Source organism: Saccopteryx leptura, unplaced genomic scaffold, assembly GCF_036850995.1.
Source record: "Saccopteryx leptura isolate mSacLep1 unplaced genomic scaffold, mSacLep1_pri_phased_curated manual_scaffold_118, whole genome shotgun sequence".
Classification (NCBI taxonomy): domain Eukaryota; kingdom Metazoa; phylum Chordata; class Mammalia; order Chiroptera; family Emballonuridae; genus Saccopteryx; species Saccopteryx leptura.
The window spans coordinates 12,055-34,007 of NW_027095799.1; the positions used below are offsets into that span (position 1 = coordinate 12,055).

The 21,953-nt window shown below is 36.9% G+C and overlaps 1 protein-coding gene across 1 annotated transcript; it reads right to left on the bottom strand.

Moving 5' to 3' along the window:
• Positions 1–7,567: 7,567 nt before the first annotated feature.
• L1TD1 (LINE1 type transposase domain containing 1) lies at positions 7,568–8,425 on the bottom strand. The gene has a single exon (XM_066358198.1). The coding sequence runs from the start codon at positions 8,423–8,425 to the stop codon at positions 7,568–7,570; it is 858 nt and encodes a 285-aa protein (XP_066214295.1).
• Positions 8,426–21,953: the final 13,528 nt, after the last annotated feature.

Consider the following 21,953-nt stretch of genomic DNA (forward strand, 5'->3'; position numbering starts at 1 on the left):
AGGTGGTAGAGAGAGAATAACACACACACACAAAAACAGAACAGGGAGGCTGCTGGTATTCAGTGAAGTAACAGCTATTTTAGTAGTGAGAGTTGATGGTCTTGACAAACCATTAGAGTAGAATGACAATTAAAATCACACAGGATTTTCTTTCCACTTGGTTTGCAAGGACCTCACATCCTATCATGTGAATGCTCGGCACTGGGACACATGCACAGGTGTTTTTTGATGTACTTAGGCAGAGCAATTAAGAACCAGTAGAGAAATGGTCTTTTTTTTCTCTCACACTTTGTCAGGTGACTCTTTCTCTTGTCACCTGACTCTTACTCTTGTCACCAGTTGGCCAAACCAGCCTATTTGACTCTCTTCCTTTGTAGATAAGAATATGACAGGGTCCATTTACAAAGGGCAAATTCATGCTGGGGGACAGGGATAGTGTGCAGAAGTGATTAAAAGATTTAGGTTGGCAGTGGGATAAAAGTTGTGGGATCTGGACCAGACTCCACCTAGCCTTCTGCTGAACATGTGCCTGAGAATTTAAGAATTTGTATTTACCCTCAGTGGCTACAATGGAAGCATCTTTGGCATGGCGATGTTACTGGGTTCCCTATCTCCCTTTTCTCTTCCTTTCATATGTACTTATAATTTTTTCCCAGAGCTAGTCAACAGGAGCTGCTGAAAAAAATAACAGCCACAGACACTACCCTTGCTTATACTTGGTTTGACATAATTCTGTTCATCTGCTTTCTCTGTGACTATTTGTTGTCATAACACTGTCAAGGTCAATGTGTAGAAAATTTTTCCTATGTTTTTGTGTAGGAGATTGCCAGCTTTATGTTCTAAATTCAAGCCTTTGATACATAATATTCCCTCAGCATTATTGATATAAGATTGACATGTAAGTTATAAGATGTGAAAAATTATATTTATAATCACATTTCAATTATATATAATATTCATTTAGCAGAATTATGTTACAGCATCCATCACCTCATTGATTTTTGGTTACTATTTACTTACTTATTTCTGCCAGCTTCACATAAACTACAGTCATTAGAGCTACTATGGCATATTTTAGATGCCCCAGATTTCCGCACTGTATTGTTACCAAGCTCAAGGAGTTCACATTTGGGCATGATATACACAAGAAGAGATGCTTAAAGTTGAGTAGTTTAACAGACTTGAAGCAGGTAAAAGAGATAAAGCTTCACAACTGCAGTATAATTTAGTGATGGGAGACTTAAGCTGTGGTCAACAGACTTTAGTCAATTGCATACTGATTTCCTTAAATTTTTGTTTTAATTTTTTTATAGTTGTTTACTTGCAGTTGCCCCACTTCTTTTTTCTTTTATGTTGTTTTGATTACCTATGTCCCCCTTCTTTCCACCCCAGCCCCTGACCTCCCAAACAAATCTCCCTATGCTGTTTATGTACAGTTGTCCCACTTCTCCCCAGCTACTCTCCCCTGTTAATTCCAAGCCACCCATTTCCAAGTCAACTCTCTCATGTGGTCCCTTTTCACAGGTTTACCATGCCTGCTCTTTGGCTGCATCCTTTTCCTTTTAGCCCCCTTGTCTTCATCAACATCCCTTCTGGTGCCTGTCATGTTATTACTTGTTTCCATGCTTCTGGGTCAATTTTGCTCATTTGATTTTACTTACAAGTGAGGTTATATGGCATTTGTCTTTCACCACATAGCTTATTGTTTCACTTAACATTACAATACCATTACTCTCCATACTGTCACAAAAGGCAGAAATTCTGAAACACCAATTCAAAAAACCCTATGCACCCCAATATTCACAGCAGCATTTTTTACAATAGCCAAGTGCTGGAAACAGCCTAAGTGCCCATCAGTGGATGATTGGATCAAAAAACTTTGGTACATTTACACAATGGAATACTATGTAGCAGAAAGAAAGAAGGAATGTATTAACGTTTTCTTTTGCAGGTGGCTTTTAAGGTTAGATTTTCCTGAAGGTCATCGAGTTTACAGATATCTGTCTGCAAAATTTGGTGATCATTGTATTGTTTAGCAAGAATGGCTTTTAGTTAGAACTTCACTGACTTTGAGATGCTTGCCCTATCTTATGTTATTATCAGAATGTTTTATTCTTTCATCAACATAGTACCATTTTCCTGCCCTATAAACTTCATCAACCATAAATTTATCTGTCTCTATGATTTCATTACTTTCATATTCCACATGTAAGTGTGATCATATTGTGTTTGGTTTCTTGTAAGATTTTACCTCATGCCTACCAGGTTTTTCCATCTTATCACAAACCCCAGGATTTATTTTTGTTTATGGATGACTAATACGGATTGTTCATATTTTTAGTTTGCTAAATATAGTAATTTTGATGTGGTTATTGAAATGTAAAGGAAACGAGGTTGCTGACATATTTTTGAGACTGTGATCATATTTATTTTGAATATCTACTCAGAAAAAGAATCTCTAAATTATATGGCAGTTCTGAGGCAGAAATGTTAGCATAGAGAAAAGGGGCATTAGCTCTACATTTACTCTCTCCTTCTACAATAGGACACTGTTATGCGACTTGTATCTACACCTGTTATTTTACTGCCACCCTACCAATTCTTCTGGGCAGAAGAATGAGCTGATACAAGCAAAATTGGTGTCAGCCAGATTGGTAGCCCTGAGGATTTACATCACAGTTTCATAGCTGCCCCACTCTCCAGATTATAAAACCTTAATAAAGAGCCACCATCCAGATATAAGCTGAGATTCAGCTACCTGCAGCTGAACACAATTATAAAATGAAAGTTGGTGAGAAAGAAAAAAGTTTTAATTCTTTTTTTGACATAATTAAGAACTTTTTTTTCCCGAAGAAGAAAAAAAATTTTAATACTTTTTTTATTAAATCATTTTGTTTGGTCTTTTTTTTCTTCTTTCTTTTTTTAATTTATTTACATTAAACCAAAACAATGTCAGAATCAATGGCTGACTCAAAGTCATAAATATTCAAAATTTCTATATCTCCAATACATCTCATAAATTACCAGAGACTATGACAAGCTTGAAAGAAAAAAAATATTTACAGTAATTTACAACAAATAAAAAACCATATTAAGAATGTAAAACAATTAATTAAGAACTAAACAAAGAATATACAAAATTGTTTCAAAAAAACAATACAAATGCTCCACAAATACAAAAATAAATCACCTAACGTTGTTAACGTCAATTAAATTTTAGCCAATGTGCTTATAATTTCTATTTTTTAATATTTATTTATTTATTTATTTATTTATTTATTTATTTTAGAGAGTAGGGAAGGGAAGGAGTAAGAGAGGGAGAGAAGCATCAATGTGTGGTTGCCCCTGGTCCCCAGCTGGGGACCTGGCCCGCAACCCAGGCATGCGCCCTGACCAGGAACCGAACCCGGACCCCGTGGTTCACAGGCCGGCACTCAACCACTGAGCCACACCAGCCAGGGCGAGCTTATACTTTCTGAGCATTAGAATTATCAAAAATGAAAAATAAAGTATATACACTATTGGGTAGGCATATGGTGAGCAAATACACTCTTATTTACTACTTATAGAACAGTATCATGGTGAAAACCTGTAAAGCATATGAATAGCATGAGGTTTAAGTAACAATCATACTTTTTGTTATCATTTTTATAATTCCATTACTCCTATTTTTTGTTGATTAGTCCTTTCCAGTCATTATAGTCCACTTATAGGTGCTATCATATAATATTTATCTTTCTTCTCCTTACTAATTTCACTAAGCATGATACTCTCCAACTCCATCCATGTTGTTCTAAATGGCACAATATTTCCCTTTCTTTCTGCTACATAGTACTCCATTGTATATATATACCACAATTTCTTGATCCATTCATCCACTGTTGGGCACTTTGGCTGCTTCCACTGCCTTGCTATTGTAAATAATGCTGCTATAAACATTGGGGTACATAGTGCCCTTTGGATTGGTATTTTAGGGTTTTTAGGGTAAATTCCAAGCAGTGGGATTACTGGATCATAAGGTAAATCCATTTTAAGCTTTTTAAGAAAAGTCCAGACTGTTTTCCAAAATGGTTGTACCAGCCTGCAGTCCCACCAACAGTGTATTAAAGTCCCTCTTTCTCCACATCCCCGCCAACACCTGTCATTTGTTAATTTGTTAATGGCAGCCATTCTTACTGGGGTGTAGTGGTATCTCAATGTAGTTTTAATTTGCATCTCCTTTATAGCTAGAGAAGTTGAGCACTCTTTCATATGTCTCTGAGCGCTTTGTATGTCTTCCTTTGTGAAATGTCTGTTCAGCTCAAATTCCCATTTTTTTAGTGGATTACTAGTTTTCCTGGAGTTGCATCGCATTAGTTCCTTATATGTTTTGGAAATCAAGCCCTTGTCTGACATTTCGTTGGCAAAAATATCTTCCCACGTGGTTGGTTCCCTTATGATTTTGCTGATGGTTTCTTTTGATGAGCAAAAGCTTTTTAATTTAATGTAGTCCCACTTGTTTATCCTTTCTTTTATATCCCTTATCCTAGGGGATATATCCCTAAATAGTTTACTGCGGTGAATATCTGATATTTTTTTACCTATATTTTCTTCCAGGATTTTGATGGTACTTGGGTTTATATTTAAGTCTTTTGTCCATCTAGAGTTTATTCTGGTGTATGGAGTCAACTCCTGTTCTATTTTCATTCTTTTGCATGTACGTGTCCATAACTCCCAACACCATTTGTTAAAAAGGCTGATTTTGTTCCATTTTATATTTCTTCCTCCTTTATCAAAAATTAATTGACCATATAGATTTGAGTTTATTTCTGGACTCTCTATTCTGTTCCATTGATCTATAATTCTGTTCTTATGCCAATACCAGACTGTCTTGATTATAGTTGCCTTGTAATATTGCTTAATGTCCGGTACTGTAATACCCCCTGCCCTGTTCTTCTTTCTCAGAATAGCTTTGCCTATTCGAGGGGGTTTATGCTTCCAAATAAATTTTTGAATTAATTGTTCTAAGTCAGAAAAATATGTCATTGGAACTTTAATAGGGACTGCATTGAATCTGTAAATTGCTTTAGGAAGAATAGCCATTTTGATGATATTAATTCTTCCAATCCATGAACATGGTATATGATTCCATTTATGTATGTCCTCCTTTATTTCTTTCTTCAGTGTTCCATAGTTTTCTGAATACAAGTCTTTGGTCTCCTTAGTAAGATTTATTCCTAGATACTTTATTTTTTTGGATGCTATTGTAAATGGGATTTTCTCACTAGTTTCCACTTCTAATGCTTTATTACTGATGTACAGAAATGCCTTTGATTTCTGTATATTGACTTTGTATCCTGCTACATTGCCAAACTTGTGTATTAGGTCAAGTAGTTTTAAGTTGGACCTTAAGGGGTTTTCCATATAGACAATCATATCATCTGCAAATAGTGCTAGCTTAACTTCCTCCTTTCCAATTTGGATGCCTTTGATTTCTCTTTCTTGTCTGATTGCTGTAGCTAAAACTTCCAGTACTATATTGAATAGTAATGGTGATAGTGGGCAACCTTGTCTCATTCCTGATCTAAGGGGGAATGCATTCAGTTGTTGTCCATTGAGTATGATATTGGCTGTAGGTTTTTCATATATGGCTTTTACTATATTTAAAAATGCCCCCTCTATTCCTATTTTACTAAGTGTTTTTATCATAAATGGGTGTTGGATTTTATCAAATGCTTTTTCAGCATCTATTGAAACAATGATGTGGTTTTTATCCTTCAGTTGATTTATAAAGTGTATTACATTTACTGATTTGCGAATATTATACCATCCTTGCATACCTGGTATAAAACCCACTTGATCATGGTGTATAATCTTTTTAATGTATTGTTGGATTCGATTTGCCAGTATTTTATTGAGGATTTTTGCGTCTATGTTCATCAAAGATATTGGTCTATAGTTTTCTTTTTTTGTTGGGTCTTTGTCAGGTTTTGGAATTAGGATAATACTGGCCTCATAGAAGGAGTTTGGAATTCTCCCCTCTTCTTGAATTTTCCGGAATAACTTGAGAAGAATAGGGATTAACTCATCCCTAAATGTTTGATAGAATTCTCCTGTAAATCCATCTGGGCCTGGACTTTTATGTGCCAGAAGTTTTTTGATTACTAATTCAATTTCACTTGCTGTTATTGGGCTATTCAGGTTATCAATCTCTTCTTGTTTCAGTTTTGGAAGATTGTAGGATTCTAGGAATTGGTCCATTTCATTTAGATTGTCAAATTTCTTTGCATATAGCTGTTCATAATACTTTTGTATGATCATCTGAATTTCTATAGGATCAGTGGTAATTTCTTCTCTTTCATTTATCAATTTATTTATTTGAGTTTTTTCTCTTTTTTTCTTGATAAGTGTTGCTAATGGTTTGTCGATTTTGTTTATCTTTTCAAAGAACCAGCTCCTTGATTTATTGATCTTTAGAATTGTTTTTTTAGACTCTATAAGGTTTAGTTCTGCTCTGATCTTGATAATTTCTTTTCTTATAGTTGCACTTGGCCTAATTTGTTGCTGTTCCTCTAGTTTTTGCAGATGGTTATTTAAGTCATTTATTAGAAGTTTATCTGTCCTTCTTAGATGAGCCTGTATAGCTATAAACTTTCCTCTTAGTACAGCCTTTGCTGTATCCCATAAGTTTTGGAGTGTTGTATGTTCATTATCATTGGTCTCCAAAAATTTCTTGATTTCTTCCTTAATTTCCATGATCACCATCTCCTGTTTTAAAAGAAAGTTATTTAGTTTCCAAGAATTCATATGCTTTTGAGTTTTTTCCTTTATATTGGAATCTAGTTTCAAGGCCTTATGATCTGAGAATATATTTGATATTATTTCAATTTTCTTGAATTTGTTAAGACTTGCTTTGTGTCCTACTATATGGTCAATCTTTGAAAATGTTCCATGTACATTTGAGAAGAATGTATATTTTTCTTCCTTAGGGTGGAATACTCTATATAAATCTATAAGGTCCATTTCTTTTAATGTATCATTCAAAGCCTTAATGTCACAACTTAGTTTTTGTTTTGAGGATCTGTCCAGTATTGAAAGAGGGGTATTAAAGTCCCCTACTATGATTGTATTACTATCTATTTCTTTCTTGAAGTCCTCCAAAATTTTCTTTATATATTTTGGTGCTCCATTATTGGGTGCATATATATTCATGATGGTTAAATCTTTTTGTTGTATTCTGCCTTTTAGGAATATGAAGTGTCCTTCTGAGTCCTTTCTTATGGATTTAACATTGAAATCTATTTTATCTGATATAAGTATTGCTACCCCAGCCTTTTTTTCCTGGCCATTTGCTTGAAATATTTTTCCCCATCCTTTAATTTTCAATCTGTGTGAATCTTTGGATCTGAGATGGGTCTCCTGTAGGCAGCATATATGTGGATTATGTTTCCTTATCCACTCAGCCACTCTATGTCTCTTTATAGGAGCATTTAGTCCATTTACATTTAAAGTTATTATTGACAGATAATCATCCAAGGCCATTTTTTCCTTAGGGCCTATGTTCCTAGTTGTCTTTTCCTTTGTCTTCTTAAAGTAGGCCTTTAATTATTTCCTGTAAAGCTGGTTTAGTAGAAGCAAACTGTTTTAAGCTTCCTTTATCTGAAAAGTTCCTAATTTCACCCTCTATTTTAATTGAGAGTCTTGCTGGATAAAGAAGTCTTGGTTGCAGGCCTTTGGATTTCATTAATTGGAATATATCTTGCCATTCCCTTCGGGCTTGTAGAGTTTCTGTTGAAAAGTCTGTTGACAACCTTATTGGGCTGCCCTTATATGTTATTTTCTGCTTCTCCCTTGCTGCTTTTAGAATTTTATCTTTGTCTGTGAATTTTGCTGTTTTAATAATAATGTGCCTTGGAGTAGGCCTTCTTGGGTTCACCTTGTTTGGTACCCTCTGTGCTTCCTGAACTTGTATGGGCTTTCCCTTCACCATACTGGGGAAGTTCTCTGTCATTATATTTTCAAATACCTTTTCTATTCCCTGTTCATTTTCTTCCCCTTCAGATATTCCTATGATGCATATGTTGTTTCGCTTCATATTGTCCTGTATTTCTCTCAATTTATCCTCACTTTTTAAAATCCTTTTTTCATATTGTTTTTCCTTCTGTTCCATTTTAACTAACTTGTCCTCCAACTCACTAATCCTATCCTCTGCTTCTTCCAACCTGCTTTTGAAACTTTCTACTGTGTTCTTAAGTTCTGTTATTGCATTTTTCATTTCTTCTTGATTTTTATTCATATCTTGTCTTATACCACTGATGTTCTCATTAAGCTCATTGAACCTTGTCATTACTAATTTTTGCAATTGTGTCAGCCTGTCTTCCTCAGGCTCACTCATCTGTCTAGCAGGAGATCTCTCCATATCTGTTGATTTGAGGTTTTTCCTCATCCTCCTCATTGGCTGGCGATTCTACGTATCTCTACAATTCTACGTGTATCTATTTATCTTTCTAGAGTTGACTTCAGTGGTATATAATTTATGAAATCCAATAACGCAAAGTTCATACCCCTATAACCTTACGTGCATATATAGTATCATATTATTTTCCAAATACAACCCTAAAAGGGCTTACAAAACCCCTTAATTGACATAAGGGGAAGAAGATAGAATTAAAGTAGAGTTAAGAAAATGAGCCGTAAGGCTCCAGTAAAGAAAGCAGATTAGGAAACAGAAAGATACAGAAGTTAGAAAGAAGAGAATAGAAGATAGAATTAAGTAAAAAAAAAAAATCCTTTGGATAGGGGACTTCACTAAGTCCAAAAGCAAAGTTTGAGTCTGGCTTCGGCTTTTATAGACTTTCCGCTCCTCACCAGGGGCCTCCTTCCAACTTATGACCTCCAGCTGAGTTCCGCACAGCTCCTCAGTCGACTCACCAAGCAGGTGGGGGTTGTTATCCAATTAGGTAATCAGTCTGTTGGGGGCGTGTCTCCAACCTGGGTCAACCAGGAGAGTCCTGACCCTGCCCCGTGTCCAGAGCCGGCAGAGTCCCACCTCCACCACTCTTCAGCTCCACCGGCAATGCTTCCGCCCACCACGGGCACTCCCCCTCTCCCCGCAAACCAAGTCACTGAGTACCAACAGCTGCGCCCTCTCCCCTGGATTCAGGGCAACCCAGTGTTTCACTGTTGTGGGGGGAGGCTCGCTCTCACTCCTTCCCTCCCCCTGACCCAACAGCCCAGGGGATTCCCAGACCTGGGAAACAGCAGAACTGGCTCGCTTGCCTGGTTGTTAGGCTCCTCAGCCGTGCAGAAAAGTGCTCCGATGTTTCTTCTTCCATTCTCCGCACCTCACTCGCAGCTGGTTCCTCACTGAGACTCCGTCCTGGGCCACGCTGTGCCGCAGGGGTCCTCCCAGTCTGAAGAACACTGGCTCGTGATGCGTCTTTCTGTGAGCTTCTCTGCACTCTGTGGATGTCTTCCCTGGCTCCTGCGCTGCCCAGCTTCCACCTAGGTCAGTCTCCGCTCACCGCCTCTGGACCTTCGGTCTTCGGTCTTGCCACTGCAAGCCAGCCAGATCAGCATTTCGCTGTCTGGCACCACTCTCACAGCTCAATTTCTGATGTTTCTGAGCTATAATTATTCCGTAATTTAGTTATCTTTTTAAATAGTTGCGCCGAGAGGAAAGCCGCGTCTACCTACGCCGCCATCTTGACCAGAAGTCCAAAAAGTTTTATTTCTAATGTTGTCCATTTGGAGAAAGTGAATTACTACACACTCCAGGCCAATCTCTCCTGCAAAATGCAGAAAGAATTTAGCCAACCCCGAAATTAGGGCTAGTGTCCAGAAACCTTGCTCCATTCTCATCTGTTTCTCTGGGGTGCAAGGCTCTTACACAAATGGCTCTCTAGCCTCAGGTAACTCCTAGGGTGTCCTCTGGTGAGCCTTCCCCCATTATCACCTTACTGTGGCTGCTTCTTTTTATGGGGCTCCGGACCTCTGCCAGACTACTACAGGCAGTTATTTATTAAGTGTGTATATGTTGGGAGAGCAATTGCAATGAACCTGGCTGATTATGCCCCAGGGTCAGCAAACATTTAACTCATATATCCATGTGTCAATCTCAGAAGGAGAAAAAGTACACCATCCAGGACCCATGCAGGGTGCAGTTGCAGTTTTTTACGGACCACTTCCAGGACACAATTCCTCAGGGCATGGCTAGGTGAGGGACACTTGGGCTCTGTAATCTTGCTACTGATCAGGCAGGGAATGGGGCATGAAAGAGAAAAAGGGTGACTCCCTGTCCACATTTTATTTAGCCTGTGGTCCTCAAATGTTGTGTGTGTAGAAGCACCCACCATTTTAACCCAATCACATTACACTGGAAAGTGTGCATCTCACCCCTTGCTGCTAATTTCCAGATGAGGGGTTAGAGTGGTTTTTAGCTGTATGTAGTCACTCAAGATGTACGATCCAAACTAAATCTTCACTTCAGCTTTGCCTATAACATTTATAGATGTTTTTGAGGTTTCTAAATGGTCTAAAATTTACTTTCTAGCCATCTCTAACTAAAGCATCCTTTGATTCTTACTTGGGAAATCTGCTATAGGACATGTAACAAAGTACCAGGCAATTTGTGCAGTTGGCTTTTGCTAGCTTTAAAATATGGAAGCAGCCCAAGTTTCCATCAATACATAAGTGGGACAAAACAACTATGGGGCTACTTGGCTATTAAACAGAAGAAAATTTTACCCTTTGCAACAGTATGGATGGATCTAGAGAATATTATGTTAAATGAAATAAGCCAGTTGGTGAAAGACAAATACCAGATGATTTTACTCATATGTGGAATCTAATAAACAAGCTAAACTAAAAACCAAACCTGGGACAAACTCATAGGTGGAGAAAATATGACATCTGGATGGAGCTTTGGGGATGGAGGTATTGAACAAAAAGAAAATGTGACTGAGGAATATGAACAGCAGTACTGTGATTGCTGGGAGAATAGGTTATGAGGGGAGACAATGGAAATTAAAAATACAATATAGTTTAAAAAACGTGAATCTTAGCTCTATAGAGTATATTTTGGTGACAATCAGAATCTAGTTGTGTCTTTCTTTGCTATGACAGTAATTTCAGAGTCTTGGATTAAAAAAAACTGCAGTTTATTAAAGCTCAATATTTAATTGCTTTCTCTCTCTTGTATTCATTAATAACTAATTAACTACCATAGTTCAGGAATTAAAAGTCATCAATAAAAGCATGGTTACTATCAATCACATGGTGCTCAATCTACATAGTTTCTCTCTTTATTTTGGAGGAAGAAACAATTTATTGAGAAAAACAGAAATTAAAATTAATTTTCTACTCAATGATTTTACTTTGTAATGAATATTATATAAGTATACTCAACTTTACTATGGCTTTCCTCCACTTAGGAGGTCTTTGATATTTTCTATATTAGTGTTTTTAATTTGGCATCTGTCAAGCTAGCTATTTTTTTTTATTTTTCCTGATCTCTCTTATCTTGGGCATGTCGCTGCCTTGACTTCTTCCTCTGTGTTTTCCTAAAATACCAGTAGATGGTGTCCTAGGTGTTTGGTTAACATGTGATCACCAGGGCTTCAGTTTCTCTGTTCTTTGGCCGGAATGGGAATCTATAGTTGTGTGGCAAGGGTGGGGGCTCCATGGCCCAAGGGAATAGAACTCATGCAGTGATGAGCTCAGCACATTGTAGCTGTGTAGCAGGTAGGGGCCAGGGTTCTGGTTTGTTGGAATTTGGTGCCTCCCAATTCTGTGTTGGTAAAGCTTCTTCACTATGGCAGAAGAGGGGCACCTCAGGCATATATCCTATACATGTCCTATAGACTTCCAAAGGTCGGTCTTGTGTTTGGAGCAAGGGTCCTGTGTAGTGAAAGTTACTCACAAGATCCAGCTAATTCCATCCAACATCTCTCATGCCTCCAGTTTCTCTCCCTTATGTAGTTCCTGCCCTGCCATTTTTAGTACTATGCTCCAGGTTGACTTGAGAGTCTTCACTCTTCTTGGAATGTCTCAGCCTTCACTGGGGCTTTGCAATAGTTCTGGCTTCCACTGAACTTGAAGATTGCCCCGTTCCTTTGGGCTAGTGCTATCTCCACGTGTGCTCTATCCGCTCAGACCTTATCCACTTATAACACTCCATGCAGCCCTTTTCTTATGAAGTCCTGTGCCATATCGCTCCATGAGTAATTTTTGTAGTCTTTGGTGTCTGCGGAAATAACAATATTTTTTCAAGGTTTTATTAAGTTATGTATTGAGAGAGGAAAGAAGGGAGAAGGAGAGGGAGAGAAATAATTTATGTACAGTTTGAGAGAGGAGAGAAACAACCATACATGGCTGCTTCTCACTTGGCTCACAACCCAGTCAAGTTCCCTGACTGGGAATCAAACCAGAGACATTTTGGTTCACAGACTGGCACCTTATCCACTAAGCAGTGCCAGCCAGGGCTGTGGGAAAAAAATCATGATGTACTTTATAAGAATTTTTATCCTGAGCCTAAGCCAGATGGAAGCATAACTAGATGCAGCTTGCTGTCCATAAGAATAAACTAACACACAACTAGATACAGGGAAACAACTAGATTGAGAAAGCAGCAGAAATTGAGAAGCATAGAATTAAGATAATGCATTCAGCTGTGTGCAGGTACAATTTAAAATGTATTTGAAAGAAATAATAAGGAATTTTGATTTCTCTCTACCTTGGTGGAAGATAAGGCTATGCTAGTTCAGGAAGAACATAGGGTCTCAACCAGGATGAACCCAAGGAGGCCTACCCCAAGATACATCATAATTAAAACATCAAAATTCACAGACAAAAAGAGAATTATAAAACTGGCAAGGGAGGAGCACTCAGTAATATACAAATGTACCCCCCAAAATTTTGGCTAATATCTCAAGAGAAACATTACATGGCAGAAGAAAATGACAGAAAATATACCAAGTAATGAACAAAAGGCCTCTCAACAATACCACTCTAGAAAGGCTCTTAATCAAAATGGAAGAAGAAATGGAGTTTCCTAGACAAAAGTACTTTAAAACAGTATTCAGTCATCAAACTGGCTCTGCAGGGAACACTAAAAGGCCTACTTAACATAGTCAAAAGACAGAGAGAGAGAGAGAGAGAGAGAGAGAGAGAGAGAGAGAGAGAGAGACAGACAGACAGACAGACCCAGGTTTAAAGCTGAAAAGACAGACAGGGTGAACCCAAGAAGGCCTACTCCAAGGCACATCATAATTAAAACAGCAAAATTCACAGACAAAGAAAAAGTTCTAAAAGCAGCAAGGGAGAAGCAGAAAGTAACATATAAGGGGGTGCCAATAAGATTGTCAGCTGATTTCTCATCAGAAACTCTACAAGCCAGAAGGGAATGGCAAGAAATATTCCAAATTATGAAAACCAAAGGCCTCCAACCAAGACTTCTTTATCCAGCAAGACTCTCAATTAAAATAGAGGGTGAAATAAGAAACTTTCCAGATAAAGGAAGCTTAAAACAGTTTGCCTCCACTAAACCAGCTTTACAGGAAATAATTAAAGGCCTACTTTAAGAAGACAAAGGAAAAGACAACTAGGAACATAGGCCTAAAGGAAAAAATGGCCTTGGATGATTATCTGTCAATAATAACCTTAAATGTAAATGGACTAAATGCTCCTATCAAAAGACATAGGGTAGCTGACTGGATAAGAAAGCACAAACCACATGTGTGTTGCCTACAGGAGACCCATCTCAGAGCCAAAGATCTACACAGATTGAAAGTCAAAGGATGGGGAAAAACGTTTCAAGCAAACAGCCAAGAAAAAAAGGCAGGGGTAGCAATACTCATATCAGACAAATTAGATTTCAAAGTAAAATTCGTGAAAAAGGACCCGGATGGACACTTCATCATCGTAAAAGGCAGATCACAGCAAAAAGACTTAACCATTGTAAACATATATGCACCCAACATTGGAGCGCCCAAATACATAAAAAAAATTCTGGAGGAATTCAAGAAAGAAATTGACAGCAACACACTCATACTAGGGGACTTTAACACCCCCCTCTCAACATTGGACAGATCCTCTAAACAAAAACTCAGTCATGATATCAGGGCGCTCAATGACACTCTAGAAAAAATGGACCTCATAGATATTTACAGAGTATTTCACCCTAAGGAACCAAAATATACATTCTTCTCAAATGTACATGGAACATTCTCAAAGATTGATCACATAGTAGGACACAAAACAAGTCTCAACAAATTCAAGAAAATTGAAATAATATCAAGTATATTCTCAGACCACAAGGCCCTGAAATTAGAAACCAACTTAAAGGAAAAAACTGGAAAGCATATGAATACTTGGAAACTGAATAACTCTATTTTAAAACGGGAATTGGTGATCATGGAAATCAAGGAAGAAATCAAGAAATTTTTGGAGACAAATGATAATGAACATACAACATGCCAAAACTTATGGGACACAGCAAAGGCAGTACTGAGAGGAAAGTTTATAGCTATACAGGCTCATCTAAGGAAGGTAGATACATTCCTTATAAATGAGCTAAATATGGAACTACAAAAACTAGAGAAACAGCAACAAATAAGGCCAAGAGCAAGCAGAACAAAAGAAATTACCAAAATCAGAGCAGAAATAAACCACATAGAATCTAAAAAGACAATGCAAAAGATCAACAAGTCGAGGAGTTTTTTCTTTGAAAAAATAAACAAAATTGACAAACCATTATCATCACTCATCAAGAAAAAAAGAGAAAACATCCAAATAAATAAAGTGAGAAATGAAAGAGGAGAAATTACAACTGACTCGACAGAAATTCAGACGATCATAAGAAAGTATTTTGAACAGCTATATGCCAAGAAATTCGAAAATCTGAATGAGATGGACCAATTCCTAGAATCATACAATCTTCCAAAACTGAAGCAAGAAGAGATAGATAGCCTTAATAGCCCAATAACAGTGAGTGAAATTGAATCAGTAATTAAAAATCTTCCAGCACACAAAAGCCCAGGCCCAGATGGCTTCACAGGTGAATTTTATCAAACATTTAGGGAAGAATTAATCCCTACTCTTCTCAAATTATTTCGGAAAATCCAAGAAGAGGGGAGAATCCCAAACTCCTTTTATGAGGCCAGTATTATCCTAATTCCAAAACCAGACAAAGACCCAACAAAAAAAGAAAACTATAGACCAATATCTCTAATGAACATAGATGCTAAAATCCTCAACAAAATACTGGCAAATCGGATTCAGCAGTATATTAAAAAGATCATACACCATGATCAAGTGGGCTTTATACCAGGTATGCAAGGATGGTACAACATTCGCAAATCAGTAAATGTAATACACCATATAAATCAACTGAAGGATAAAAACCACATCATTGTTTCAATAGATGCTGAAAAAGCATTTGATAAAATACAACACCCATTTATGATAAAAACACTTAGTAAAATAGGAATAGAGGGGGCATTTTTAAATATAGTAAAAGCCATATATGAAAAACCTACAGCCAATATCATACTCAATGGACAACAACTGAATGCATTCCCCCTTAGATCAGGAACGAGACAAGGATGCCCACTATCACCATTACTATTCAATATAGTACTGGAAGTTTTGGCTACAGCAATCAGACAAGAAAGAGAAATAAGAGGTATCCAAATTGGAAAGGAGGAAGTCAAACTAGCACTGTTTGCAGATGACATGATAGTCTATATGGAAAACCCCATAAGTTCCAACCGAAAACTACTGGAGCTGATAGACAAGTTTGGCAATGTAGCAGGATACAAAGTCAACATACAGAAATCGAAGGCATTTTTGTACACTAGCAATAAAGCAATAGAAGTGGAAACTAGCAGAAAAATTCCATTCACAATAGCAACAAAAAAAATTAAGTACCTAGGTGTAAATCTAACAAAGGAGACAAAGGACTTGTATTCAGAAAACTTTGGGACACTAAAGAAAGAAATCAAAGAAGACATAAACAAATGGAAACATATACCATGCTCATGGATTGGAAGAATTAACATAATAAAAATGGCTATACTACCCAAAGCAATCTATAGATTCAATGCAATCCCTATTAAAGTTCCAATGTCGTATTTCTCTGACATAGAACAAATAATTCAAAAATTTGTATGGAATCATAAACCCCCACGAATAGGCAAAGCTATTCTGAGAAAGAAGAACAGGGCAGGGGGTATTACAGTACCGGACATTAAGCAATATTACAAGGCAACTATAATCAAGACAGTCTGGTATTGGCATAAGAACAGGATTATCGATCAATGGAACAGAATAGAGAGTCCAGAAATAAACTCAAATCTATATGGTCAATTAATTTTTGATAAAGGAGGAAGAAATATAAAATGGAACAAAATCAGCCTTTTTAACAAATGGTGTTGGGAGTTATGGACACGTACATGCAAAAGAATGAAAATAGAACAGGAGTTGACTCCATACACCAGAATAAACTCTAGATGGACAAAAGACTTAAATATAAACCCAAGTACCATCAAAATTTTGGAAGAAAATATAGGTAAAAAAATATCAGATATTTACCTCAGTAAACTATTTAGGGATATATCCCCTAGGATAAGGGATATAAAAGAAAGGATAAACAAGTGGGACTACATTAAATTAAAAAGCTTTTGCTCATCAAAAGAAACCATCAGCAAAATCATAAGGGAACCAACTACGTGGGAAGATATTTTTGCCAACGAAATGTCAGACAAGGGCTTGATTTCCAAAACATATAAGGAACTAATGCGATGCAACTCTAGGAAAACTAGTAATCCACTAAAAAAATGGGAATTTGAGCTGAACAGACATTTTACAAAGGAAGACATACAAAGCGCTCAGAGACATATGAAAGAGTGCTCAACTTCTCTAGCTATAAAGGAGATGCAAATTAAAACTACATTGAGATACCACTACACCCCAGTAAGAATGGCTGCCATTAACAAATTAACAAATGACAGGTGTTGGCGGGGATGTGGAGAAAGAGGGACTTTAATACACTGTTGGTGGGACTGCAGGCTGGTACAGCCATTTTGGAAAACAGTTTGGACTTTTCTTAAAAAGCTTAAAATGGATTTACCTTATGATCCAGTAATCCCACTGCTTGGAATTTACCCTAAAAACCCTAAAATACCGATCCAAAGGGCACTATGTACCCCAATGTTTATAGCAGCATTATTTACAATAGCAAGGCAGTGGAAGCAGCCAAAGTGCCCAACAGTGGATGAATGGATCAAGAAATTGTGGTATATATATACAATGGAGTACTATGTAGCAGAAAGAAAGGGAAATATTGTCCCATTTAGAACAACATGGATGGAGTTGGAGTCTATTATGCTTAGTGAAATTAGTAAGGAGAAGAAAGATAAATATTGTATGTTAGCACCTATAAGTGGACTGTAATGACTGGAAAGGACTAATCAACAAAAAATAGGAGTAATGGAATTATAAAAATGATAACAAAAAGTATGATTGTTACTTAAACCTCATGTTACTCAAATGCTGTACAGGTTTTCACCATGATATTGTTCTATAAGTAGTAAATAAGAGTGTATTTGCTCACCATATGCCTACCCAATAGTGTATATACTTTATTTTTCATTTTAGACAATTCTAATGCTCAGAAAGTATAAGCTCATTGGCTAAAATTTAATTGATGTTAACAACGTTAGGTGATTTATTTTTGTATTTGTGGAGCATTTGTATTGTTTTTTTTTGGAAACAATCTTGTATATTCTTTGTTTAGTTCTTAATTAATTGTTTTACATTCTTAATATGGTTTTTTATTTCCTGTAAATTACTGTAAATATTTTTTTTTAAATAAATAAATAAATAAATAAATAAACAAATTTTAAAAAAAGCTGAAAAGTGTCATGGACAATTACCTGTGAATAATGACCATAGATATAAATGAATTGAATGCCCCAATTGAAAGTCATGGGCTGGCTGAAAGGATCAGAAACCACAACCACCATAAATTCTTCTTACAATAAACCAACCTCAGAATAAAATATCTATACAAGCTGATATTAAGGGATGGAAAATATATTCATAGTGAAGGGACATGAAAAATGTGCGGTAGCAATACTTATATCAGAAAAAAATTCCAATTAAAATATATTTTAAAAATCATAAAAAAGCTTTATAATACTAAAAAATCCATGACCACTATGAAAAATTAATCATTGTTGTCTTTGGCTTGTGTACCTTAGTGGATAAGGTGCTGGCCTGCTGGTTTGATTCCCAGTTGGGGTACAAGAGTGTTATGAGTGAAGTGAAAGGCAGCCACTGTTGTTTCTCTTCTCTCTGTAACTGCACATAGATATTTATTTTTCTCTGTTTCTCCCTGCCTTCCTCTCTCTCAGTAAATAAATAAAATCTTTAAAAATTAAAAAAAGACTTAATCATTCCTAACATATACACGCATTATAGGTGCACTCAAGTATAAAGGGAATCACAGAGGACTTTGAGAAATAAATAAACAGAAACACACTTATAATGGAAGACTTTAACAGTCTACTATGAACAGTGGGTATATCTTCAAAACAAAAACCCAGAACAGACATTAAAGCATTGAATGATACTCTGAAGAAAATTGACCTAATGGACATATACAAAGTCTTACACCTTTAAAAGGTAAAGTATACATTTTTCTTCAAACTAAAATGAAACATTTTCAAATATAGACTATATGATAGTACAAAAAGAGAGCATCAATAAGTTAAAGAATACAGAAAATAATATCAAGAGTTTCACAGACCACAACAGCCTGAAACTAGAAACTTTAAAGAAAAGACCCCCAAACTTTCAAATTAATGGAGACTTAAACACATGCTATTTATTAAACAATGGGTGGGTGAACAAAAACATCAAGGAAGAAATTAAGAATTTCCTGGAAACACATGAAAATAAGCATAAAGTGTGTTTCTGTCTAGTTTCTCCCTGACAGTAAATGGACTGGCAATCAAAACACACTCTGGAGACTGAGAGAGAAAATACATTAGAGACTGTGGCCAAATATAAGGACTAGATATTGTCCAGAGTGGAAATGGAAAAGTGCTAGCATACCTAAGGCCCCAAGGTCTCAGAAATCCCAGGTGTCTAAGTAGAGCCAAGGTGGCTGCCTAGCTCAGCATTCCTGGTGGCACAGAGAAGGGGAAGTGAAGAGCCACTTCAGGAGACTTAGCCACAAGGAAAGAAAGGGAACACTAGGAATGCACAGGAAGAGCTGTTTTGGAGGGCACTACCTCCTCCAGCTAAATAAAATATCCCAGGGGAGAGCCTTAGTCACAAAAGACACTGCTCAGATCAGACTCACCTTTCTGGGCCATATATTTTGACCAGGCAACCTCAGATAAAGTGACAGAGAGTGCTTCCAACACAAGAGTTGGGGGTGTACATAGGAATAGGCCCCAGTGTGGAACATTATTCCTAGAAGAGACTGAATCCAGATCAGAAAGCCCTTTTAGGGCTGTGGATTTCCAAGGGTAATATACAGAAAGAGCTACACAAGATAAATGCTCCCACCCCAGTAGTCTGGCTGCAGCTAGGGAAAACCCTGGTGGGGAGTGTTATCCACAAAAGAAACCATGCCTAGATCAGAACTCCCTTTCCAACACAAAGATTTAACCTGGAGCCCTCAGAGGGAGCCATGGATTGTGCTCACACCACAGGAGCCCTGGCTGCAGATAAAGAAAGGTCATGGTGGGTAGCATTAGCCATTAAAGAGACTGTGCACAGATCAGAACAACCTTCCTGGGATGAAGATTTCCATGGGAGTCTGCTGACCTACAGCAGTGGTGACAAAGAACTGTGGAACATTAGCCAGGGCCAGGAGTAGGTTCACAAATGAAAAATCTCTCGTTTTAGGTTTGGATTCAGGCTGGAAACCTCTGAGCTACAATCCTGGGCTGCAGAATCCTGAAAAAATCTGAAGAATATTAGCAGCTAGCATGTAAAACTGAAGGAGATTAGCCAGGACAAGAAGAAGCTGTGAAAGAGTTAGAGCTTCACTTCCAGCCTGAACTCTGGCTGGATACCACTGAGCAACTGCCTTGGGGCCCTGGTTTTCTCATGACAGTCAGTTGAGTGAGCCACATCTGAGAAGAACTAAGCCTACTATCTTGAGCAGGTGACTTCCCAGCTCAAAACTTGCTGACAGTGCAACGGGGAGCAGAACCTGGGGGAATGACACTTGAGGTCTTAGGCTGGCATTCTGCCAGCAAACCAAAAGACTATTGACCCCTAGTTCTTTACAGTAGCCCAGAGAGTCAGCAAAAAGAGATCTACAAGAAACACACATCCAGGTGAAACAAGAGCTTGTTACAGGGACAGACGAAGACAACTCAGGAGATAAAGCCAGAAATTCTATGTCCCAGCTAAGAAATCAAAGCAGATAAGAGACCCAGAATTAGATCCAAAGAAAGCAAAAGACTAACACCAATACTATAATGACTTCCATGTGGCTCTGACCCAAACTGTGCAAGTTTTTTTCTTCTTTCTTACTTTTTTCTTAAGTAATCTCTCTCCTTTTTCTGTCTTTTTTCCTTTGTTTTTCACACATTCTTTTTATTCTTATCTTCCTCTTTCCTTTTCTTTTTTATTTTTTCTCTATAGGTGACTTTCACAAGGATTCATAATTTTTAATTTATATGTTTAATTAGTTTTTATTAAGTATGAGTGTGGGTGTTTTCTTCAACATTTTTCCTCTTTCTTATTCCTCATCACTCGCTCTTATGCTTTTTATTATTATTTATCACGTTTCTTCTGAGTATTACTATCCTTCCACATACACTTGATGTATTCTTTTTTTAAATTTTATCTGTGGGCCAAATAATTCACTTCTCTTGATCTTGAATCTTAACAGTCTCTACATCTTGAGCATATACACATATATTTCTAATTGCTATTATTACTATTATCATTGCTCCTTCAAATACCATAGAGCAACCTCCCAAATACACTCAGCAAATGAAACACAGTATAAGTAGTGATCATCAGATACCCAACCAAAGGGGATAAATTAATGAATAAGCCACAAAAAGAAAATTTCAAACATAGTAAGATAACCCATAAAAATTGAGTCAAGGGCAATTGTAAGACAACCATAGCAGGAAAAAAAAGACTGTATCATTAAATCTAACAAAAAAATCATTCCAAAGAAGTCCACTCCAAGAAGATAGGTAGGAAGTTTTAAACACAGAAACAATACAAAAAGAGTCACATAAATTGAGCTGAAATAGTAAAGAACTTCCAATAAATAGAAAGGGAGAAATCCTTGAAAAATAGCAAAATGAAACAAGACAGGTGTTTTACCAGATATAGAATTCAAAAAATCGGTCATGACAATACTCAAGTAACTTAAGGAGCTTAACAAGAATTATATCAACATAAAACAAGAAATGGAATTTCTGAAAGAAATCAAGAAGAAATAAAAAACAATAGAACAATTAAAAACTAAGTTGGAGGAAGCAGAAAATTGGTGAGTGAGTTACAAGACAAGAAACAAATAAACAATATGAGTTGAACAATGAAAAAAGGCTCAAGAAGAATGAGGAAACATTAAGGGAAGTTCAGGACAACATGAAATGCAGCAACATTTGTATTATAAGAATATGAGAAGGGGAAGAAAAAACATGCAATTGACAATTTGATTTGCCCTGGGTGGCGTGGCTCAGTTGTTGAGCACTGCCTAGTGAACCATGTGATTCATGTTCAGTTCCTGGTCAGGGCACATGCCTGGGTTGAGGGCCGGGTCCCCAGTTAGGGACAGAGGCAAACACACATTGATTCTTCTCTCCCTCTCTTCCTCCTTCCTTTCCCCACTCTTTAAAAAAAGAATAAATAAATAAATAAGTAAATAAATAAATATATTTTTAAAAAGTGTTTAAAAAATAATGACAGAATTCTTTTCTAACTTGGGAGTG

Excerpts from the sequence above, each read along its gene's own strand:
- L1TD1 (XM_066358198.1), bottom strand. The coding sequence starts at position 8,425 with ATGAGGAAAAACCTCAAATCAACAGATATGGAGAGATCTCCTGCTAGA.